Genomic DNA, 19818 nt, shown 5'->3' with positions numbered 1-19818 from the left:
TTGTTAGCCCCTTGGGTACTCACATATATGGTGCCTTTCCATGCTACCTTGAGTTCCGCTCTTATAATGGTCATATCACAGGTGCGCCGCCCACCTGCAGCAACCAACCTGCAATGGTGATCCTGGATCATAAAGCTCGTCCCTTCTCTATCTCCTTCCGCCAAGACACTACTATCGAAGTTCATCTTGAAAAAAATCAGAGAATGAGGGCTCCCAAGTGACAAGAATAACTCTGGGTGCTATGACAGCGATATGGGACCCCAGCTTTTAACTAAAGAAGATTTTTGGGAGAGGAAATGTATTGAGCCTAGTGGCACCAGCTTTTAACTAAATTACATTGCATTTTAGGTGAAGCATAGAATGAGACTTAATACAAAAACTAGGGCTACTAAATTATCAAAGCTAATCACAAGCTCTCAGCCTCTGCCATCACCTCGCTATCTAGCTTAAATTGAGCGGCCAGAAAAAACTTTAAAACAAATTTCTTGTCTGCAGACGACTCTAAGAAAAGATGACAAAAATTCAAACCTTATTAAAAAATAACCTACATAGGATGTCAAGGCAACAACACTCAGATTCTTTCAACAAGCAACGTCACGTTCACTTTATAAGTAGAGCAATCGAAGACAAACCATTTCAAAATCCAATTTTGGAGGATTGGACGTCATCTCATTCCCCAGTACACATGGGTAGCCCGAAAGGAACGGCAATCTCTCACCAGCCTCTAGATATTCCTGAGCAAAAGGTGACTGTCGCCCTGTCGCTCTACATCTTGGATCTACTCGATCACCATGGCAGAGTCACCTTCTAGAAGAATATTATCAGCCCCTAAAGTACTTCTCGCATATATGATGCCCTCTCATGCTATCCTGAGCTCCGCTCTTATAACGGTCATGTCACAGGTGCGCCGCCCACCTGCAACAACCAACTTGAAGTGGTGATCCCGGATCATAAAGCTCATCCCTTCTCTGTCTCCTCCTGCCAAGACACTACTATTGAAGTTCACCTTGAAAAAATTAGAGAGTGGAGGCTCCCAAGTGACAAGAATAATTCTGGGCACTATGACAGCGATATGGGACCCCAGCTTTTAACTAAAGAAGATTTTTGGGAGAGAAAACGTATTAAAAGCCTAGTGGCACCAGCTTTTAACTAAATTACATTGCATTTTAGGTGAAGCATAGAATGAGAGTTAATATAAAAACTAGGGCTACTAAATTATCAGAGCTAATAAAAAGTAGGGCTACTAACTTATCGAAGCTAATATTCTTTTATCACAAGCTCTCAGCCTCTGCCATCACCTTGCTATCTGGCTTAAATTGAGCAGCCAGAAAAAAACTTTAAAACAAATTTCCTGCCTGTAGACCACTCTAAGAAAAAAATGACAAAAATTCAAACCTTACTAAGAAATGACCTACATAGGATGTCAAGATAACAACACTCAGATTCTTTTAATAAGCAACGTCACATTCACTTCATAAGTAGAGCAGCCGAAGACAAACTATTCCAAAATCCAATTTCGGAGGATCGGACGTCATCTCATTCCAAAGGCAAAATGTCCTTGAAGTATCATCACAAACTCAATGTGGATGATGCCTACTATAATGGTGACAGAGCCCCCAGTCCTTCAAGCTTGGAGAAGATACATCCTAGAATATCTTCATCAACAAATCCAGTAAAATCAAGAGACTCCAAAAGGTCTTGAGAGATATGTATATCATGGATAGATAGAAGTAAAATACAATAGTTGAGCTTGCTGCCCAAACTTCCATTCAGTAGGAAAACAGATACATAACTAGTACAACTAATTGAAGTATAAAGTTATTGCAAGATATACAATGAACCACCACAATGCAGCATCATGAACAGACCTCATTCTACACTGAAAATCTATAACCACAGCAGCCAATATATAGAACACCATTTATTTGCATCTAAAAGCACCAGAACATATGTAAATGCAAAATACCACCCAAAATGCTACATTATCCTTTGTTCAAGTTTCATTTACAGCAGCACATGTTTATTCAACATGTAAAGACATGATAACTTACATAAAGCAAAAGTAAATATGGACTGTTCATATGCTGATATGAGGGCAACCAGAAGTTTATGCCAGTAGAACTTACACCAAAGTTCAGATGAAATATTGCTGAGACAAAAAGTTCAACTTGCACCTTGCTGGATCGTATGGCACCCTAGCAACCAATCAACTTGATCTAAGAGCTTACACCATAAACACGTATCCTTTCATCAATCTTCGTGTTGCAGCATGGGCAGCTCCCTTTACTCTTCTCATGGTCCTTGTTGCAGTTGACACATACGACCTGATGAGCACATGGCAGGAAAAGCACAGACACATCATCCTTCAAGCAGATCACACAAACCCTGTCATGGTTCAGCTTTCGAGATGACTCCTGTGGTTTATTGAATCCAGTATGCATCTCTTCATTGCCTTCTTTCAATGCCTTCATTGCATCAGCATCTCCTGAGTTCAGAGCATTAAAGGATAGATTATTCAGCTGGGTTGAAGCTGCAGTTGCGTGGAGACGGGAAAGTTCTTCTTCGAGCCTTTGAATGTCATCCTTGTGGCACTGAAAATCTAATTCGATCTTCCGCTGCAGTGCCTCTTGTCTTCTCTTGGCGTTAATCTCAGCAGCTTCTCTGGCTCTACGGGCCTCCTCAGCTTGTGCGGTCCCTAGTTCTCTAAGCTTTACTTCACGTTTCCATTTTGCCTGCAAGTCACAAACAATTTGACAGATGGAAGTTTCAGCATCCCCAAAAGGCTGGAGTTTTAAGTTCACATAACTGATCACCCTTAGAAACAGGAGTAAATTCCATGCCCCTAGTCTTTGTACCTAAGGATGCAAATTCCATAAACCAAGTCTTCATATCTAAGAATGCATGAATCGTTTAGGTTCCGGATGAGGCCAGAGATGGCCCTTTTCAGAAACAGGAATAATTTTATGCTAGTTTGTACCGAGACTGCATAAATGAGAATTTGGGAGGAAAGAATTGAACAGACAGTGTAAATAGATATTACCAAAGATGGGAAGGAAACAGAAAAATTTAGATCCCTAATATCAAATACAGATGATTGAATAAGGTTTGCTAGTTACTAGTTCACTGCAAAATAAGCCTCATATGTATGCTCTGACCTCAGCAATAGCAGAATTTTCTAATGGTGCTTTAAACTAGAATGGGTGCTACAATTTTTTAAATAAAAAGGTACAATTATTAGAAAGCATCTAGCACAATCCATAATGAGTCTAATCCACTATAATGATGAAAGATCCCTATTAATATGATGTTTGTCTCAGCAACACAACAGAAACTTAGCGCAGTTCCCTTTTCCTGTATAAAATCAACAAAAGCAAGTGCTATTAATAGCTGCAATCCTGAAAAAAAAAAAAGAAAAGAAAAACCAAGAGCAACATTATAATTGGCATCAAGCAGGATTGCTAGCAACCAACAAACAGTACAAACATGTCCTTTTTCATTTACCATCCCTCAATCTTATTTGATAAATTGTCAGCATTTGAAATCCATACAAAAAAAAGCATTATGTGAAAATTTCAGTCCAACTGACTATAACACTGTAGGCCTATGACCAGAATATTGAAATTCTATAATTTCAGATAGACCCCCAGGCCAACGTCAAAAGTTGGATCAAACCCAGCCAACTCAACTAGAAGCTAGATTAATTGAACTTGATGCCCATTGAATTTCATAAGGTTCAAACATCTACTTCCCCACTATTTAAAGAATTAAGGCCAGTTATGTGCCAATGCTACTAAACATCATCTACCATCATGAGCTTCCATCCTTTCAAGAGCCATGTAAACATCCGCCACTACTCATCAACTATTCAATCTTATTCCAAAAAGGTTGTTCTAATACTGTAAAAAAAGTCTAATGGTGGGATTGCTTCCATTAACACATGCCTTTTAAAAGTCCATAAATCTAATTTTGACATCCTATCTAATATCAATCTCTACCATCCTTTGAAAAAGAATATCACAACATGATTAAAAGTACCATCTCGACAATGATAAAGCAAAAGCAATTCTACAGCATGTTCATTTTCATCTTACCAGCGATCACTTGCCAAGCATGGAATAACTACAGCATGCAGAAACACAGAATTCCAGGAGTACTGGATGGAGAACTAATAAATCTAGACTTGTTTTAAGAAGCAATCTGATTCTAATGGATATTTATGATAGTTGCGAACTCTCATCAGAATAGGACATGCTATGAATATCTACTGAAGACAAGACACACAAAAAGTACCCATGTAAAGTTTTTTCTTTTTCTTTTTCTTTTTTTTGGAGATTAGGAGGGGGTAATCCCCACCTTTTAGCATGTGTGTCAAGTTGGCTACTTTTATAACAAGGTCCAACCACAAAGGAATAAAGATGGCTTTGATGTTTGAGATATCCAAACTAGGAGCTATACTCTTGCTTGGTAACTAGAGCATATTGCAACATGCGTCCATGCTGATGCATACCAGTTGGCACAGAGAATGTGAATGGGCATATAACAGTATCTTGGTACGGTCCTGATTCAACTTGAGTTTCATCTACACATGTTGATTGTACACTCTGGGCCTAAATTGTTCAAGAAATAACAGTGCCAAGAAAAGTCAATAGTTCTATTTATTTCTTTGTTTGTTTAACTGCGAGAGAGAGAGAGAGAGAGAGAGAGAGAGAGAGAGAGAGAGATCTGGAGTATCATGATCTTGCACAAGCCAAGCAAGGTGAATCTCCATTCCATTTAACTATTTGGAACATGGTCTGCCGTACCAGTCCGTACCGGCCGGTACGTACCGATCCGGTCTGGGACCGGTACCGGATCAGCGTGGAATCCGGTACCGGTAGTTTATTGTAGAAGAACCGGTACGGAACCGATACGGAACCGGTTTGGACCGGTATGCCCCCGGTACAGACCGGTACGGGACCGGTTTTGTACCGGTCCGGGCCGCCACCGGTACACCGACCGGTACCGGTACGGCGGACCTTGATTTGGAACCACGTAAAAATGTATGAACCACTTAAATGAACACAAAAGAACCTTTTTGCTACAATTACTTCAAGCACCATAATGCATCAGGATATCATTTATGTATCAAAAACTCATATACCCAAGATCTTTAGAAATGGTAAAACCTCCAAATAGAGATCCTATGCGCACTTCAACAAGAGTCCAGAAAGCGTATTGTAGATTATAGAGAATGAAACACCTTACTCCTTGAGCACTTCTGAAAAGACATACCAAAAATCCAACCCAACCATCTGCCTACAGAGCTCATCGTCCAATCAACGTTTTCATGGCCTTTCCTAGATCGAGCAAATTCAATTACAAATCTAGATGCACTCACAAACAAAAAGAATAACTATCCTAATGAATCTCACGCTAGCAATGCCATTCTAATTCAAAGGAACTGCATGCTGATGAACTTGTGAGATGAAAGATGAGTGCAGATTTGGGTATTTTATAAACTTAATTAAAGTTTCTATTAAATTTTTTGTCAGCCAATTCTCTACACTTAAAGGTAATAGGTGTTGGGTCTAAACCTTCATAGAGATAGGTCCTATGGATAGAATGAAGTACCTAAAATATGTTTTTATTAACGATCAACAGAAGAAAAAGGATAAAGAGAGAAATACATTGAGCAGTAGGCTTTTCACCTTCATCCAAAAGGAGAAGTCCTTATTCTTCCAATCTCCAGCTCGCTCTTAAGATCTTGAAACCCAATGCATGATGTTTCTTTCTAACTCTAGTCCCTTTCTCTACATCTCCAAATGCATTCTTCCATCTTCCTTCATATTAATCACTCATATAACCCAATCTAGTTGCATGATTTACCATACGAATCACAATCTGTAACCTTTGCAATGATGCTCCTAGAGTTAACCCTCCAACTTCTATCTGAGACCATATGGAAAAAGCATTCTTATGCAAAATTCTAAGACCTACATGTCTGAGCTACATATTCCTTAATCTACTTTCATGCAATTCCAAATTAAGAATAGCTATTAAATGTTTGAAAAAGAAATAACCTGATGGAGGCTGAAATAGACAAGCTGGGCATGACGAGGTGAAATAAGCCTCCTATCACTACAAAGTATAAACCTATCATTCTGCACAGAGCAGGATCACCTGAAACTGAGCCAGGAAAATAAATGATTCACCAAATTAAAAAAGAAAACATTATTCATGCTCCCTCACAAAGGAAGATAACTTATCATTTGCGCCAAGTATAATGCTCCCACCTTTGTTTCAACAGAGAAGTGGATTAGATAAATTATTAATATCACCTCCAACATTCAAAGGTTCAATTTGAAGTCTTATAGAATCCTTAAAGTCCATCTATGTAGCTATACTTATGCCCCCTTCTAGTCATGTGATAAATCTGTATATAACACAGTGAACACTCCAAGAACATACAGATCCCTGCTTGTCATATTTTACCATTTTCACAGGGCATTTTGATCTGTCCTACAATTCTTGTTTGCATAAATTCAGCCAGCTATGAAGTATTACAAACAAGACGATATACTAACCAGTGCAGAAAAATAGAAGAATGGATACAAGAAGAGAGCAGCAACAGCACTATTCATCGCATAGTATATTACGAAAGAAATCGAAGTTATGAGCTATATAGAAATAGAAGAAAATTCATCCAGAGTTTTAGTTCTGCTTACCTCAGTTTCTTTTGTTGCCACCTTGACTTCAGCCAATTTCTGCTCGGTTTCTGCAATCTTCCTCTTCTCCTTATCAATCTCCTGCTGAATCTTTTCTCTCTGCTTCTCCCATGCCTGTACCTTCTTCAGCAATTTCTTCTCCTTCCTCGCCACATCGAGGCACATCCTTGCAGACTCTGATGCACTCAGCTCTGACGCCTCTACCTCAGCCTGTATCTCTGCATTCTCAGTCTCGAGACTACAGACAGCAGCATTCGCAAGATCCACTTGCCCAGTCGCCTTCTTCAGCGCATTCTCCATCTCAGTCAGCCGCTTCAACGTCGCATCCTCCAGCACCTGCTTCCCCTTCTTCAGGCGCTGGTTCTCCTCCCGCTCCATCCTTAATGTCCTCAGCTCAATTAGGTCATTGCTCAGCTTCCGAGCGGCCTGCAGCCCCGTCTTCTGAGCCCACTCCTTGCGCTCCTTCACCTGACCCTCAAGTTCCCTAATCTGGCGAACAAGATCCAAAATCACCTCCTTTTTATGGTCCTCAGCCCCATCCGGTGACTTCCCCTCCTCATCAAGGCTCATCGCTTCCAATCCCTTCAGCACAGAGTCCACAAGATCCCCTCGGGCGTCATCCCCCGCCTCAACAGCAGCGGCAGATCTATCCACCTGCGGCTGCTCCGAGGACGACGACCCCAAGCCGACCTCCGCCCTCTGCCGTACCGAGGCATTGGCATTCCGCCTCATGGCAGACCACACGGAGGGAGGAAGATCGGTGCTCCCGCCGCCTCCCTCCGCCGCATGGAATTTGCAGAGGCCGGTCGTTGGCCGCGCATATTCGGCGCCGCATGCAGAGCTGCAGCCGCCGGCGGTGAGGGGAGCGGGGACGGCGGTGGGGGCGGGGTAGGGGGGAGTGGGGATATCGATGGTACTCGCGCGACCCACGTGGAGGTCGCTCATCAGAAGGCACCACATGGCGTCCCCCCGGGTGAGACGGGGGCGAACTTGTTGAAGAAGGCGCATCATCTCGGCGAGGGAGTACTCCTGGAGGTGGCAGAGGTCGGTGAACCCATTCGCCGGGACGCCACCTCCGGCGTCGCAATGCCCGGCCGCCGCCGGCGCCCAGTTGATGTGCGACATGGCGTTGTGGAGGATGTTCGAGAGCACATCCATGGATCCATAGCAGTGCCCGCTGCAGAGCACCGCCCGGAGCGCCGCCGCCTCGTCGTACCCGAGCGTGAGCAGCCGGTTGAGCGCCTCTCGGTAGATAAGGTCAAGATTTTTGAGGAGAAGCTCCTCGAGTTGCTCCTCCGTGCAGTAGCCCCACCCGTTGTCGTCGTACGCACCGCTAGGGTGAGCGTTAGGGTTAGAGATCGGGTGCCCAATGTGCGGATCGCCTTCGGCAAGGGCGGGAGAAGGGGAGGGGTAGGAGGAGGAAGAGGACGCCGGCGGGGGGCTCCTGGAGGATGAGGGCTGGTGCTTGCCGGCGTGGCAGGCCTTCCGGCCGCTGCGGGCGGATCGGTCCTTCGCGTTGCTGCCCATTGGAGTCGGCGGCAGCGGCGGCGGCGGCTCCGGGGGGGCGGGGGAAGGGGGTAGGTGGGGGAGAGGGAGGGGGTTGGCTTTCGGGTTCGGAGGGAGAGTCGGGAGGGGTTGAGAGCAAAGAGGCGGGAAAAGCAAGCGGACGGGACAGGCGGAGCGTCGCGGCGGGGAAGAGGAGGCGGAGGGGCGTTCAAAAGCTAAGCGATTGGGAGGAGAGCGGGTGCGCTTGAACCGAGCCGAGTCTGAGTGGCAAGAGGCTTTAGTTCGATTTTAGAATATTTAGGCTCGAAATTTGATTCAAAACCTACGGAGCTTTAATTTTTAAGCTCTAACTTTAATTCAATTAAATAAAATAAAAAAATAATATTGAAGATCAATTGAACTCAGCTCAAATTTTAACCAAGTCATATACAAACTTAAGTTCGAGCACGTATTCAAGCTTTGGTCACAATCAAAAAATATATATAATTAAAACAAAATATAACAAAATATTATATTTAAAATATTAAATTAATAATATATATTGTAAATAAATATAATATTATTAAAATATATATACTTAATTAGGCTTATGAGTTTTCGAGTGAAGTATTTTGCCACTTAAGCTCAATAATAGACAAATCAAGTCGAGCTCAAGCAACTCGCGAGTTGCTCAACTCATTTGCAACCTTAGGGAGAAGGTAAATTCATATGGTGCCTTTTTATTATTAGTCCATGTAGATGATAATAATCTCCTCCATCTAATCTTGTGACACTCTTTGTCACGATTTGACTTCTATTCAAGAAAGGGGGGCTCACTCATACCTCAGGTTCTATTTGGCCCTACCATGTGCTCACCAATCTTAGTATCTCTTAAGGATAGGTCTAAATAACTTAGAGAAGTTGTGGCGCATAATAAACCTTGCTCTAATACCATTTGTTATGGGTTCACGATCCAAAAGCTTAAGCTGCTGGGAGGAGGATCGGCTCAAGCTAATAAACTAATATGTTATCTCTTTTATTAGTTAATGTAAGACTATGACATTAGGGAGGCCTCGTAGAGACCCAAGTGGAGGTGGTGGAGCTGGGACAATGAGGGAGGGGCCCAAAGGTTGAATGGGTTGATTTGGCTGGGAAGTGGGCGATGCAGATGGTAAAGGGGGAGTCTGGGTTAGTTGGATATATGAAGTATGGGAGAGTTTGGGCCTAGTCTATTGGGTCCATTGTCGGAGGAATTGATTTGAAGGATAATAAAATGAATTAGGTTATGGCAATGGTTGCGGCAACAATAGTAGCGGTGGCACCGCATGGTCGCAATAAGGATGGGATGTTGTGATTGCAAGAAATAGCAGTAAGATAAAGGTGGCAAATATGACTAATAGTGATCATAGAGAAAGGTGATGGAAGAAGATTTTGTCTATGTTAGTAAACTTACTAGAAGAGGTGATGTGGATATAATGATGCAAGAAAGTTATGATGGGGAGATGGTGATATCAGATGGTGGTGGCTGGGATGGTCGGTTGTAGTCTTATGTGAAGGTGGTAAAATAAGAAAGATAGCTGGAGATAGAGTTGGCACGAAAGGAGGGTGGTAGAAGAGGATGGTGCTTCGAGAAGAAGGATGGAGCATAGGAGAAGGATGGTTTGGAGAAGAGCAGATGGGGTTTAGGTAAGAAAGTCTAGTATATAAAGCAACTGATGGTCTATAAACATTGACATGTTCATGTCTACATATGATAGTTCGCATAAAATGTTTGACAAACAATTAAGATTTCCCAAGTGGCACATTGGTGCATAGCACCGTGCGCCAAAATAAAAAAGTTGATTTGCTAACTTCTTTGTCGTTTCACTAGTTACAATGGATGAGTCTAATATAAAAGAAAAAGGTATAAGAACTTGATTGTATTAATATTTGCATTGCTATATAGTATTAGAATATTTGATTTGCAATTGAGCTTTACAAGATGCACACTAGTGCATGACAGTTGCGAAAAGAAAGAGTAGAGTTGCTAACCTATTTGTTATTTCATTAGTTACTATGCATGAGGCATGCACAAAGGGATGGTCTAAGAACTTGGCTATGTTAATATTTGTATTACTACCTCGTACGCAAAGTATGCAAGATGAGCCTTCATGAGATACATATATACCGGTGTATAAGAGTTGTACAAAAAAAAAAGTAATTCATTAACGTATTTGTCTTTTTCTGAATGAAAGCTGATAAACCTATTTGTTGCTTCATTAGTTACTATGAACGAGGTTAGTACAAAAAAATGGTCATAGAATTTGATTATGTTAACATCTGTTTTGCTTCGTAGCACTTGATATTTGGTTGGTGCGTAATAGTTATGCAAAAAAGAGTTGAGTTGTTAACCTTTACCATGTTCGAGGCTAGTAGCAAAAAACAAGTAGAAAGATATCTTGTCTGTGTTAACATTTGTGCTGCCACAGCATAAAACACACTATAGTCAGTTAAGACCTCATGAGATTCACTCTGGTGTATAACAGTTGTTCCAAAAAGAGTTGAGTTGTTAATCTAATACTAGCACAAAAAGATGGTCAAAGAATCCGATTGTGCTAATATTTGCATTGCTACCTCGCATATAATGTTTGACAGATAGTTAAGAACGCGCGAAATACACAATAATACGTAATGGTTATGAAAAAGAAAGAGTTATTAATATATATGTCATTTTATTAGCTACTATAGATGTAGCCAATACAGAAAGATAATCGGAGAATTTAGTTGTGTTAATATTTCTTAATCCTTGATATATCCTTTACAAAGAGTTTGGATGGACGACGCAAAGCCTCTAAATTTCTGGTTTTTTGTCGGGTTAAATTCTCCAAATTCTATAATGAACCATTTCATGGTATAATTGCTTAAAATGGTGTTGTAGGTGCACTCTTATACCTCAACTTGAACAATGCGGATATCTCTGTTGTTACTTCAGCTCTTTCAATTCATGTGTAAACATATTTTGGCTCATTAGGAAGAAGTTAAATGCATCTTGCATTATTTGAAATGACATATAACTATAAGCCATGTTATTATTTAGGGCTCATTCATTTGACAGCTTATTTTGGTACTCATTGGGCTGGTTCTCCTAATTCTCCTAATGCTTCTGACCTACTAGTGGCTATTGTGTATTTATTGGCTACAATCTCATTCCTTAGTATATAAATAAACAACCTGAGAAGTGAAATTGATTCTTGGTTCACATGATAATTGATATTTGTATATATAACACCTCATGTGTGTGAAAATTCCTAGATGGTTGATGCTATTGAACTAATGCTAGCAACCATTATATTAACCTCTATAGTATGTAAATATTGCATGTAACTAGAAGACCTTCAATTACGGCAAGTTCTTCAGCATAAATGACTTGTGATATTGGTAAATTATTTACTGCAACATGTCTATGCTTAACATAAAAATTTACATACACCCCCCACATCAGAATGTTAATGTTATTATTGTCAACCATGGGCATGTGAGGGAAATTATTCAGCATGCGATAGGACTGGAATGGACCCAGGCTGGCCCAAGGTCTGTCAGGCCAGGCTTTAGTTCCAATGGGAGAAAGTCCGGATCAGCTTGGGCTTAATATATTTGGCCCAAAGCTTGAGCCCGTCCACCTATTCTCTCTCCTCTCCTCTTTACCCCCTGTTGTGCTCTCCTTTTCCCTTATATTTCCCTCTCTCTCCCTTTTCCCCGCACAGAGGTTGTAACTTTCATGTAAAACAAGATTCACCTTTTCTCGAGCGAATCTACCATTAGATCACGCAATCGCTACTTCCATATCTATATAGATGGTGAATAAAAAGTTCAAAGTACTTTGAGATTTGTATGAAATGAGATATAACGGTCGATGTTGTGAAAGAACATCAATCATTCTTTCATGTGGATGATACAACCCAAACCCCTCTGCCTCCACACACACACCTCTCTCGCGCGCGCCGAATATGGAGACAGCACTTTTCCTTCCCTTTTGTCTATTAAGCTTAAACTCGAGTTGGGCCATTGGGCTTCAGGCTAATCTTCGATTCAACCTTAGATAATGTTCTTTTGGGAGCCTAGAAAAATTTTCTATAACCTGAGCTCCTCAACCTAAACCAAACTTAGTCTCAAATTCTCAAGCTTGGGTCATGCCAGGTAGATTAGATTGCCATGTAACTTGTAAATGCTCCTATGCCATATTAATAGTATCTAAAAGCAAAACAATATGAGCTACGTATAGCAACATGTCAGTATAATGTGCATCACAATTTCATATAATTAAATAAATACTAGTAAGATCTTCAAAAATGAATCGGTCTGATTATGTGGATATATGTATGTGTTATATATATTGTATATATGTGGATTTGAGTTAGGACTTAGGGTTGGGCGCAACCTAAATTTGAGTTGGGTTGGTATATTCAACCCAAACACAACCAGGGTTGTGCCTAAACCCACTCAAGCCCGGTCTGATTTTGGGTTGGGTTGGGGTTGACCCGCTCATCTTCCATCCCAAGCCTAAACCGGTCTTGCCCGGTTTTGGCGCTAGCGTACGGCCTCCACGCAGGGCAACGGCTTTGCCGAAGGATTTCTAATCATTGAAAGTTTCTTGCATTATTTGTGATGTTTCTTATTGGCTGAACTAATTCTCTTGTAATTGAATTAGTTAATAATTATGATCTAATTATGATTTTTATAATCTATTCATGTACTATTCATAAGTTATGTAGGGAATGCTCATGGTTTGCAAATTATTGATACTAACTGCTGCTATTTGTGTTTGCATTCATGTGTATACATGCATGCATGCACTTCTGTGTGTGTGTGTGTGATTTGTCATATTTCTCTATTTTGTAAATTATTCTTAAAATTTGTTGCATTCTGTGTATTGTCCCCCCCCCCCTGCATTGTGAGTACTTACCCCTAGTATTGTGAGTGCTTACCCCTAGTTGAATCATTCTCCAATGTTCAAACTTGGTACTGTGCTTACGGAGTTGATCATCCTCCATGCATGTATGGAGCTTTGAATTACTTATTTTGTTTTTCATACGATTATAGCCATGGGATGAGCAATGTCAAGTCGTGTAAAGGAAAAAAATTATCTCAAAGTTGTGTATGGAGCTACTTCTTTCAAAGAATTGGGGAACGGACCTTCCATTGTTGATAAAGGATTCTTTTGCCTAACTTTGTTTTCATATCCAAAACTTTCCAAGGAACAGATTGATGTAGATCTCTTCCAAGAAAATCTCTCCTCTGGAGACAATGGCATGCACTACCACTAATTTGGGTTGACAAAAACTCACAAGATGGCCCCCACCTTACCTTCCATCAAGAAAAGCTGGCAAGGTGGAGCCTGAATTAGATGTCTCAGTACTGCTCGACAAAACGTTTTTTTTTTTCTTTTTTTTTGGCTAAAATAGATAATTCATACAACACGTGCACGAATACATCTAATAAAATCAGAAAACAGAATATCATGCAGCTTACGAGACAGCTTTCCATCCTCCATCCATATAGTGCTACTGGCATAGTTGGCCACATAAGTAGCCACCCAGTTCACAGCTTTATTGATTTCTCTAAATACGTGCTTAATATGAACAAAGAACACATTTCTTTTCCATAAGTTCTGAATGACGTGTTTGGCCCGCAACTTCCGAGTTGGTTTGGTATCTCCATGTCTGCCCCTTGGAAGGCAGATGCTAGGCTTTCCTTTAGGTGGTTCTTGAAATTTATTGAACAACTTTGTGCTGCAGCTGGCATGATGGGTATGGTTTGTACCATGATCGAGGCATGTTTTACAGGCATCTTCGAGGCTAGATGTAGTGCTGTCGGTGCAAGTTGTGAGTCAAGTTGTTGGGCTTTGGGTTTTCAGGAATCTCACCTCAATGGATAAGGCTGAAGTAAAATTTAGTGGCTGATCCCATCCATGTGGATTGGATGGTGTTGTGAGATATTTGATCAGCTCACTTAGTGGCCTATTACAAGGGTGAAATTTATTTCACCGGTTTGTTCGAAATAAAGAACTTACAAAGTGCTTAAACACAAATTCAGCTAGTAACCTATATGGTGCAAGTTCAACCCAAACTTTGTTCAGCTTGGCGGCTCCAAATTATGCTAAAGATTGGCCCTCTTGTTGCGCCTCAATCTACAAGTCTCTACTTCAGGTAATTGCTGCCATCCTTGGTATGTCAAATTGGCTATAAAGCCCAACTTAAGTTTAGAATCTGCTCGACAAATCAATTCAACAAACAAATCAATATAACTTGAATATGGTTTTCTCTACAAGCCAATTAATTGTTATGAACTATTCAACCAAATAAATGGGATTTAATGCTAACAATACTGGCCTGAACTAAAATCAAATTGCACATCCATCTCAAGCATAAGCTCGGCAAAATTTGAGTTGAATTAAGAAACAACAAAGAGCCATCAATGAAGGGTTAGATATAGAAAGCTTTATCTCTATATACAGAGAGACTTTTTTTTATTGGAGCAATTTTACCGTCGTGGTAAGACTCACTCTAAAATTTTGAGTGGAATTTAGGATATAGGTAGGTGAGCCCAATCCATTGGCACTCCATCCGGCAAGAGATTAGAGGTTAACCATTTGAGCATTGTCCGGTAGGTTTAAAAGTAGTTGATCTTGTTAATTATACTGGTTGCACCTAGGTCAGAGTAGCGTGAGCCATTATTGTACCAAAAAAAACAAAAAAACAAAAAAAAAAAACAAAAAAGGTGGTTGATCCAGCAGCGGATAACGGAGGCCGTTTGGGGAAAAAAAGTTTGTCATGTCCCCTGTCGGACTTCGGACAACAAATGTGTGGTGATGTTTGAAGATACGTAGACCTTCGGAATATCCGCTAGGGATCTGCGTGCTTATCTCCCGCTCCCCACTTGCGGCCCTTTTGGATCATACTTTCCCTCTGTCCTCTTCACACGTGTGCCCTTCATCACTCTCACACGCGCGCGCGCGTGCGCAACACTCGTTGTGATTAGAGACTTCACAAAACGTTTATAGAATAAACGTTTTGATTATAGATTAAGAATTAGCCATCAAAATGTTTTTCAATGTGATTGTCTGGTTATAGGAGAATATATGTTATTTATTTGGATGAAGATAGCTTTAGATATTACTGTGAATGTACTCTGTCCGCCTTTGGCATCTAACATAGGCCACTCATTTTGGATATTGTCATAAATTGGCTTGCCATAATATTAGATTTGTTTGTATGAGTATCTTTTTAAATACACAAAATTACATGAACACCTTATAAAGCTGCTATTTACACATATATCTTTATGAAATATTTATTTTGCATGTATACTATTCTTTTCTTTTTTTTTTTGGCATATGTATCTATATCATCTAATGCTATTAAAAAATAAATGGTATAAAATTAAAATAACTAAAATATTTTTATAGATAGACATGCAAAAAAAATTATAAGCGTATATATACAAATAACAAAGTTGCAAGGGTATTAATGTAATTTCATATATTTAGATGCTATATACTCAAAAAAATATATTAAAAAATGATGAAAACTTGGCTGAGACTTGCCATATTGTTCATGATTCAGTTGACTCGACAAACCAAAACACAAATAATATAGTCATTTTTTCTCTATTTAAGATCTTAACTTGGTCAAGTTAGAATAACGGATAACCATTTTAGTAATTCTATTCTTTCATTTGATTTCGATATAATTGTCATTGTTCAGTCTATGACATCTATACATTTCTTATTATTTTTAGGATATTAAAGTATATTGAATTTAAATTAATTATGGATATTTAGATCAGTGAAATGGTTTTTAGTGATTTATAAGTGGTGAGTTGTTCATTTGTTGAGACGAGAATTTCACAAAGGCATCTGATTTCTTCCATAAGAATTAATATTACCATGGGATTATTCGGCATGATAATATTTATTTTTTTGTCATCCTTCTTAATTAAAAATGACTGAATTATTTTCATTAGAATTAGCTTATGTCATTTGAGCATATACACCAAAGCTTGTGATTGAATTATATTTAATTTGGAGTACATGGTCAAGTGAAAGAAGTTTAATTCTAGTGAAGATAATTTAGCTATTCTTAATTGAAGAGAGTGAAAAAAAAAGATCAACATTATCATGTCGCATGAATCTATGTTAATATTAGTTTTTATAGAATAAATCATGATGCATTTATAAAATTCTAACCTCAACAAACAAACAATAACTCAATATTTATAAATTACTGAAAATATTTTACCGATCTAAGCATCCATAATTATTTTAAATTTAATATATTTTAATTTTAAAAATAATAAATATATATATCATTAACTTAATAGTAATAATTATATCAAAACTAAATGAAGAATAGCATTACTAAAATGATCACATAATATTCCAACTTGATTGAGTTAAGATCTTAAACAAAAATAATTGACAATGTGAATTGAGTTTATACCCTTCTAACTATGCGAAATTATATGCATACCCTCACAAAGTTGCTATTTGCATGTATACTCTAATATATTTTTTTTTTGCATGCCTATCCATAAGGGTATTTTAGTTTTAAACCATTTATTTTTTTAACTACATTAGATCATATGGCCATTTATGTAAAAGAAAAAAAAGAAAAAAAAAAGATATATATGCAAAACAAGTATTTTATAAGGATGTACATGTAAATAACAACTTTAGAAGAGCATTCATTTAATTTCATATATTTAGAAGGGTATACATGCAAAAATAACTCGTATTACTTTGCAGCCATGGACATAAGAAAAACAACTTAAATTGAAAATAAAAAAGTAAATATCTCACATACGGCTTTAGTCAAAGTTCTACTTGCCAACTTGCACTTCTTGTGTAAGATAATATACAATATCATGAGCTAATAATCCGAGTTCTAACAAGACAAATAGCTGTGGTGCACAAGTAATGTCGGATAGGCAACAACCTAAGGAGATTTCAAGGAATGAAACTAGTTCTCATGTGGATGTAATTATATTGTAAGCTAATTGAAGATATATGATTTATACAGCTTAGAAAATTGTATTCTATTTTAGACGAGGCGGCTGTTCCATTAAAAAGGATGAGGCAGCTGAGTGACTCCCAAAATTGTGTGTGTGAGGAGATGTGGAAGAAGGGTTGCCTTCAAATTCTCTTGCCATCTTTTTCATAACTTGATTATTTTTGCACTTTTCTATATGAAGATTGAATTCTTAAAAGGAATGATGAATGCGGAGGATGATTTCATGTATATCTTGGCGTATGACGCAACCAAGACGTCGTGTACACCTCATCTCGGTTTTTCATCGAAGGAATTACTATACTTTATCTTGCTTTTAAATGAACACTTTTAAGTTTGCCAAATCATCTGCTATATTTTTGAGAATCTTAAGCCATATAATCAAGATAAGAATAAGATAGGGAACGGTATAAAATCTAATCATGATCTCCAACATGAATTTTTCTTAGGATGCGCCAATAAACTTGACTTGCACTGAGAAGGACCTAAGTTGGAACTAGTGCTTAAAAAGCAACAAGGATGTCTCTTTCCAACATTATTTGCTTTATCAACAGAAGATATCACTCACTGAATGGAAGTAGTTAGAACTGCACTTTTCTCTCCATTTCAAGATTGCCCTCATTGCTGTAGGTGCTAAATTAGAATTGGGAATCCATGGCTGCCTTATCCACACCATGCATTGCCTATGGGCAGGAAAGTTATTCTACACTAACAAGGCCTGATCCTCCATGTTTGTAGCTATTACTATTTATTGAGGGATTATGTTCACAAACCCTTGTTTTTCCTCTCTTTGCAAATCAAACCAACAGTAACCTGAGCAAACATCAAGTGCCACTGTTATCTCTCGTTCTTGGACTGCACCATTCTTGCCTTCGTGATGCCTTTCTGCATGCTTTTCTGCAAGCTACTTCCTTTGGGGTTCACTTTTCAGGCGTACGTAGCGTTCTTCGCAAGTTCTACAGCTATCCAAGCTTCATAGGCTATGAAATCTAGCTTATGCCCTTGCCAACAAAATCCAGGAGGGGATAAGGATGTGTGTGGTGGTGCAAAAATAAAGCAATGATCTTCTGCCAGTATTCAAGATCCTGGGCATCCATGGAGAAGTGACTTGACCATTGACTACCACCCATTTCTTTGTCTCTCACTTGTCGCCATCAAAATATCATTTCCATTTCCCATTTGCTTACCATCTCTAGTAGGTTTCCTCCGGAATTTAAGAAACTAAAAAAAAAAATCTGAAAAGATTTAGGAGGGATGACAATTCTTTTTGAGAAAACAAGGAGGGCTCACAATTACCTTAGCAAAAATGTGTAATAGAAATTACCCTTACATATTTTTGGCATTCATTCACAATGTCAACATGTTCCACCAAGGTAGAAGTTTCACCATCTTAAATTAATTTTGCGCATGTAAAAGAGAATTGTGATTTAACACTCAATTTAAGTATATAAAATTGTGCTATTAGTGACTCATAAAAAGATACAAATCAATTGTTGTAACCTCGGTTCTTGCATTGTCACAGCCAGCTAACATCAGTAAAATTAGGAGGTTTCAATAAGTTCATATACATGATTTCCATCAACTTTCAGCCAATTAAAAGAACTTGCTTGAATAGCCTTCCTTGTTAGAATTACTGAATTACATGCCGCCACGAGTATAGGAATTTGTCGCATATAATACTCTGACATAACTCAGCTCTCCATTGTCTTGTTGATGTCAAACTTTGCAGCAACAATCTTTTTTGATGCAATACATTTACTAAATAAATTGTTGCAATTGAAAAGTGAATTGAGAGTCCGGTCACATAAGTAGCATAAATATAGCTAAACAAACATATAAGTAGCATGCATGTATATCTGGTTATTAAAGAGTTAAAGTAATTTATGCTTTTATACAATAAATTACAAAGGAATAAACTCTAACTCTAGTTACACAATATGAGATGTCTCTTATTTGATTGGAGTTTTCAAAGGAGAGAGATGAAAAAGTTGTATTCTCATAGGAATATGATTTCCACATTTCATGGAAAAGTCTTTCCCATGAAAAATATGGAAAAGTTATTTTTCCCTAAGGCGAAAATCACTCTATTTTTATTTTTTTCCAAAAAGGCCCTTCAGCATTAAAGAGGCATTAAAAACCTAATTTTTATTAAGGGTATTATAGGAATTATATATAATTTTCTCAGAAAAGTGGATAGTCAACTAAACATAAGCATTCTAAAAATCTGTCACTTTTTCATGATCAACTAAACATGCCAAAAGTACTTTTCTAGACATTCTCTTTCTAAAAATCTGCTTCCTAGAAATCATATTCTTAGTAAAAAAAAATGCTTCTCGCGAACCAAACAAGCCCTATATAGTTACTATACAATGAGTTACAGGTAACAAAACAGTTCTGCTTAGTAATTATTAACCATACAATGAGTAACGGCTAACCAAAGAGCTCCCATTGGAGCCAAGTTTCGACAGTCTGAAGTTGGGAAACTAGACTGGTGGGCCCAGCGTTACAGCACTGCCGTTTGTACCGCTATGATCCTCTTGTTAGAGGACACGTGGCTGCAGCTCAGCAGCCAGTTCTCGAGGGCC

The 19818-nt window shown here is 38.8% G+C and overlaps 1 protein-coding gene across 1 annotated transcript; it reads right to left on the bottom strand.

Annotated features, from left to right (window-relative positions):
* Positions 1-1948: 1948 nt before the first annotated feature.
* On the bottom strand, positions 1949-8478 carry LOC103714071 (MND1-interacting protein 1). The gene is made up of 2 exons (XM_008801205.3): positions 6705-8478; positions 1949-2732 (listed from the first exon to the last, which is right to left on the bottom strand). Exons 1-2 carry the CDS (start codon positions 8229-8231, stop codon positions 2217-2219), a joined length of 2043 nt encoding a protein of 680 aa, XP_008799427.1. The 5' UTR covers positions 8232-8478; the 3' UTR covers positions 1949-2216.
* Between the last annotated feature and the right edge of the window lie 11340 nt (positions 8479-19818).

Source organism: Phoenix dactylifera, chromosome 18 (assembly GCF_009389715.1).
Source record: "Phoenix dactylifera cultivar Barhee BC4 chromosome 18, palm_55x_up_171113_PBpolish2nd_filt_p, whole genome shotgun sequence".
Taxonomy (NCBI): domain Eukaryota; kingdom Viridiplantae; phylum Streptophyta; class Magnoliopsida; order Arecales; family Arecaceae; genus Phoenix; species Phoenix dactylifera.
The sequence above is the reverse complement of the archived record's forward strand: the minus strand, read 5'-3'. Positions and strand labels throughout refer to the sequence as shown.

Bases quoted from the DNA above. Each gene is read 5' to 3' on its own strand.
- LOC103714071 (XM_008801205.3), bottom strand. From the start codon at position 8,231: ATGGGCAGCAACGCGAAGGACCGATCCGCCCGCAGCGGCCGGAAGGCC. The intron at 2,733-6,704 runs GTAAGCAGAACT...TGTGACTTGCAG, and splicing joins TGGCAACAAAAGAAACTGAG to GCAAAATGGAAACGTGAAGT.